We start from the raw sequence: 6,000 nt of genomic DNA, 5'->3' as shown, positions 1-6,000 counted from the left end.
AAACTGCCTAATAAATTAATGATACATGGTTAATCATTGCAACAATTATATTAAATTTAAGGGTTTTTCAAAAGTTTATCCTAAACATATATAACTTTCGTATTCACCAAGAATGCCGATATTTCTTAAAACGAACAAATGAGCACGTTCGAGCTCCTTGTCATCTAAATACCGAGTTTTACGTACATTTGACACACGACCCTTATCCACCGTGAACAGCTCTAGGATTTCATCGTTGTTAGCCGTGGATTCCACATCAGCATTCACATTTCGACCTAGATCTTGTGTTTTTGTGTCAACTGAGGGCTGAAAGTAATTGGAGCAGAAGTTTGATATCTCTTCAGTGAGATAAGCGTTGCATATGGAACCTTCAACACGAGCCTTATTACCAATTTTTCGTTTCAGGTGATTGAGGAACCTGTAATTATTTTTATATAGCCGTAGAAGTATAAGTAACCCTAAGCAATGAAAGAGATGAAAGTAAGAGTTGAGAAAGGGCCTTTGATTTACCTTTCTAAAGGATACATCCACCGATATTGAACAGGTCCACATAACTTGCCCTCATATGGCAAATGAATTGGTAAATGCTCCATGGAGTTGAAGAAAGATGGAGGGAAAACCTTCTCAAGCTTGCACAGGATCTCAGCTATGTTTTTTTCCAATCGCTCCATGTCGCCAACTGTAATTGTGTAGCAACATAAATCGTGAAAGAATTGGCTTATCTCTGTAATTGCATTCCTTATATGGCTAGGGAGCAATTCTCTCAAAGCAGTGGGCAACAACCTCTCCATGAACACGTGACAATCATGGATTTTCATTCCATGTAACTTACCTGCTTGCAAATCAACGCATCTGCTCAAATTGGAAGCGTAACCATCAGGAAACCGCAGCTGTTTGACCCACTCACACAAAACCTTTCTCTGAGCCTTGTCAAGAGCAAATGGAGCCTTTGACATGAATTCTTTTCCTCTATCATCCTCTTGAAGATGTAGCTGGGGCCGTTTATAGTATTTGGCAATGTCATTCCGAGCTGATGTCGTATCACAAGAAGGCTTTTTCACGTCCATTATAGTGTGAGTCAACTGATCAAAAAAGTTCTTTTCAACGTGCATGACATCTAAGTTGTGACGAACAAGCAAATGTTTCCAATATGGAAGGTCCCATAGAGTGCTTTGCTTGAACCACCCCTTTTTTTGCATTCTTGAGACGTTTCAGTGCCTCGGGGCCATCTGTTGCCTTCGGGAGGTTTTTCACACATTCCCAGAGTTCCTCTCTATAGGGAATCTTTCAAGCATTACCCTTAACTTGAACCCCACTGTGCTCATACACTAAAGTACGGTGGCGTCCAAAGGGAATGAAGACAGAGCAAAAGAGTCGCCAACAAGTTTTAGGAACTTGTAAACCGTTCACGAGGTGAAGGTTACACCCCTTAACGATCCAAGAGATCGTTAACTCCAATAGGTCTGGAACCATGACTAGTAGTTTGGGGATGAAGGTACAAATCCAACCTAAAAGAGATTGAACCTGCCCTAATAATAGGCCTCTACTTTATTCTGATCGTATTCATGTGCGCTTTCTGACTAACATGCAATCAATAGGATTAACCCTAAACCTGTTTATCTATGTTGGTTGAATATTAATGCACAAATAAAACTATTATTGGCGATCACTTGAATTATAATCAAATTAACCTAACAAGATTATTAATTATCTTATTAAGCGTGATTACAAGTACCAATTCCCTTTAAACATGCATAAAAGACGTGATCAACCAATAACAATAAATATTAAGCAACATAATAATCATAATAAAAATAATAATCAAAATCATAATAATAACAATCATAATTATCATAATCATATTAAAGCATAATAATAGTAAGATCCTAGGCATGATACTAACAAGATTAATAACAAACCATAGCATATCACTAAGCATCAAAGATCAAATATATAGCCCTAACATGATACTAACATGAATATTAGGAAAGAATATAAGAAGCATCGCAGGAATCATAATAAGCATATTTGATATTATAACATTTTCCCTATACATAATACTAGGAATCATTGTTGTCATTCTAAACATCAAATTAAGGAAAGCATCCTAACATGATACTAGGAATCATAATAACAACCTAGACATGATTTCTATATCATAATAACAATGCAAACAATTAAAGCACTTACTTGGATGCCTCGTATCTCTTTCTAATAACAAAATACACGCGTTAGTAACTTCAAGGAAAATAATAAAACAACAATTAAATTAAATAATTGAAAGAGAGATTTGGGACCAAACCCTCATAAATTAAAACCTTTCACGTCTAGGGCAAAGGCAACTTCGAACTTGGCTAGGTGTGTCTAGTGCTTGTGAATGCGGAATTTTGTATTTTGAGAAAAGCTAGTTTAAAAAAGAGAGAGAAAGAAAGTGATAAAGAATTTCTTGATGAGAGTTGGTGAATGAAAACGGAGTTTTTAGAAAGCTATTTATAGAGAAAATCAGCCAAAAAGATAGAAAATCGAAACAGAGTTCTGGCGCGCATAAAACTTGATTAGCGTCGACGCTGACAATTAGCGCTAGGCGCTGAAGGTTAGCGCCAGGCGCTAATAATCAGTTTCACACATTTTTGTTTTTATCATATCTTTTGATCCAGAAGTCCAAATAAGGCATATAATATGTCGTTGGAAAGATCTTGAAGTCTACTTTCCAACCCAATTAGAATCAGATTAAAATATTTTGTAGATAAAAATATATGGCTAAAATAGTGAAAGGGTGTTAGTTTTGGATAGAGTTTCATGTCTCATTCATATCTTTTTTCGTTATAGCTCGGATTTAATATTATAATATGTCATTGAAAAGATAATTTTAAGATCTATCCAACCATATAAAATTTGGATAAAGATTATGAGTCACGAAAATAAAATCTGAATATATTCCAATTCGTACAAAACAAGGATTCTCAAAAGGAGTAGTTTTATTCAATTTCAAACTCTTTAAAACATAATTATCAATCCTAACTCCATTAGGATTTAAAAGAACCTTCAAGAATATTCTAGAAGACTATAATCAATCCTAATAGCTTTAGGAATGATAATTAATAATAGGCCCTCCCCTAGATCATTGGGCTGCATATAAAAACCAAATCGGGCCTAGTTTAGTATTTTGGCTATAACTTCCTCATTATTCATCGGAATTGGGCTTATACTATATCGTTGGAAAGTTCTTTTCAACCCTTATCCAACTACACCATTATTGGACCCTTATCATGGATCAAACTAGACTGGAATGCTCGTTTTTCATAAATAAGGTAAGAAAATAAATATTTTCAAAAACAGAAAGAAGAGATATTTTAATAAAAACATCCTCATCACTAGACTTTTCACACTTTCGCTTTATTCGATAATCAAATGACGTGAAAGGTATTGATCACTGGGTTTGGTTTCTGGAAGACACAAATGGGTGTCTACACACTCCTGACATGATGTGAGGTGGTGAACCTTTTTCGACTTTGTTTTTACAAAATGCAGTTTTACTATTTTAAAAAGGATGATTTTTCGGAAGGAATTGACGATGGAAATCAAACCAAGAAACCTTACCACCATGTTCGAGCCAAAATGCTTTTCTTTTCTCCATGCAATATGGACAAGCCTTCTTACCGGCTGTGGTCCAACCAGATAACATACCATAAGCCGAGAAGTCACTAACGATCCATAGGATGGCTGCTCGAAGATTGAAATTCTGTTTTCTCGAAATATCGTAAGTATTTGCCCCAACTTCCCACAACTGTTTCAACTCGTGTATGAGCGGTTGCATGTAAACATCCAAGTTGCCCTTAGGGTTTTTAGGACCAGGAATGAGTAACGAAAGAAACATGAACTGTATTTTCATACACATTGACGGAGGCAAGTTATAAGGGGTCAAAATGACAGGCCAACAAGAATATTGTCCCCCAAACTGACCATGTGGAGCAAATCCATCCGTACATAGGCCAAGTCGAACATTACAAGGTTCAGAGGCAAACTCGGGAAAGCAACTATCAAGGTGTTTCCACGCTTCACTATCGCTAGGGTGTGCCATTGTGCCTTGAACTCGAGGATTTTTAGCATGCCATGTTATTTCCTCGGAAATGTTTTTAGTTGCAAAAAGCCTTTGCAACCTAGGTGTGATAGGGAAATAAAATAGAACATTCAAAGGCATTAAGCTACCTTTAGAAGTCTTCTTGTATCGGTCGCTGCCACACACCCTACATGTAGATAATTGAGCATCATCTTTCCAAAACAACATACATCCTTTCGGGCATGCATGAATCTTTTCATGGGGCAGCTCTAACCCCTTAACAATTTTCTTGACCTTATAGAATGTCTCGGCCATGTGGTTGTTGTTAGGAATCGCTTCATTAACCAAAGAAGCAAATCCATCAACACATCTGTGCGGCAAATTATACTTGCACTTTAGGCTAGTGATTCTAGAAGGCATCTCTAACACAGACAATGAACTCCCTTCGTATAACGGTTGTTCAGAAGCCCTTAACAAATCAAAAAATAGCTTGGCTTGTGCATTAGGCTCCTCCTCTAATGAAACAACCGCCTCTTCGGAATTCCCTTGATCTTGAGACTGACCAAATGCATCCAAAACCATTTCACGATATTCATTTGACTGCCTTCCATGAGTTCCTGGAAACCCTTCCCCATGATACATCCACTCATAGTAATTAGGTAAAAAACCACTGCGATACAAATGAAGTTTAACGTATCCGCATCCCAAAGACGTTTGTTTTTGCATTTAAAACGTGGACACCTAAATTCATTCGGGTTGCTACTCTCGGGATGATCTTCCACATATTTAACGAATTCATCTACCCCCTTCAAGAACTCAGGATTAATAGAATTCCCAACCTTCCTTTCGTACATCCAGCTACGTTCTTTTCGTTTCATGATTACAAGTTCTACACAACTAACACATATGCCATTAATCACATTAGTCAGAAAGCACAATATATATTCATTATAGATCAAAGTGTTATGGAAATGCAAATGAGAAGAGAAATGATTTCCAAGGGTCCTTATCACTCCAACCTAACCCATCCTTGGACGTTCAATCTCACTAGTGAATGTATGCCAGGATTTCAATTCTATGGAAAATCCGGCAGCATCTCCCTACAGTTCCCCAAGTACACGATATAAGCGATTAGAAACACCTATATATGTACCTAGAGAACATTGTAGAGAAATGACAAGCAAGGATCTTCCTTAGAATTAAAACAAAGGAATACATTCACCACCTAAGTGATAATAAACGTACAAGGACAGTCCCAACCAAGGACTATTCAAGACATACTCCTAATGTGTATGCCTTGAACGAGTATCTAGGTATATGATTATGCAAATGATTTATTTAAAAATATATATACTTAACTAACATACATAATATTAAACAAATATATCAAGATTAAACTAAACAAGAGAAACATATCATAACACCATACTATTAATATAAACCAAATCAAACCACACCAAAGTAAACTAATATATCATATTAAACTAAACCAAACCAAACTACCGTTTTATATATTAAATTAAACTAACATATTTATAAAAAAAACTAAACTAAATTAAGATACTTTATATTAAAATAAATTAAACTAAAACACATTATATTAACATAAACTTAACTAAACTACATTACGTTAAACAAAACTAAACCAAACTAACATTGTTTTTTTAAAGAGAAGGGAGCAATTAATTAATTATAAGAGATGACCAATGTGACTAAATTAACCAAACTAACCTACATACATACATTATAATTAAAACCCAACACACTGTCTAATAACCAAACTAACGTACATACATACATTATATTAGGGTTTGTAATGTAACTAACCTTTAGATCTGCACTTCTTTTTAACAATTAAGCCAACAAAATTGTACAAATCCTACAAAAAATTAAAAATAAATAAAATAATTAAGGGTTTATAATTAAACAAAATTAAATTG

General features: G+C 35.3%; 1 protein-coding gene across 1 annotated transcript; it reads right to left on the bottom strand.

Moving 5' to 3' along the window:
- Positions 1 to 3,541: 3,541 nt before the first annotated feature.
- Positions 3,542 to 4,786, bottom strand: LOC110710800. The gene has a single exon (XM_021889141.1). The coding sequence runs from the start codon at positions 4,784 to 4,786 to the stop codon at positions 3,542 to 3,544; it is 1,245 nt and encodes a 414-aa protein (XP_021744833.1).
- Between the last annotated feature and the right edge of the window lie 1,214 nt (positions 4,787 to 6,000).

Source organism: Chenopodium quinoa, unplaced genomic scaffold, assembly GCF_001683475.1.
Source record: "Chenopodium quinoa cultivar QQ74 unplaced genomic scaffold, ASM168347v1, whole genome shotgun sequence".
NCBI lineage: Eukaryota > Viridiplantae > Streptophyta > Magnoliopsida > Caryophyllales > Amaranthaceae > Chenopodium > Chenopodium quinoa.
This window is presented reverse-complemented; position numbering and strand designations above follow the sequence as displayed.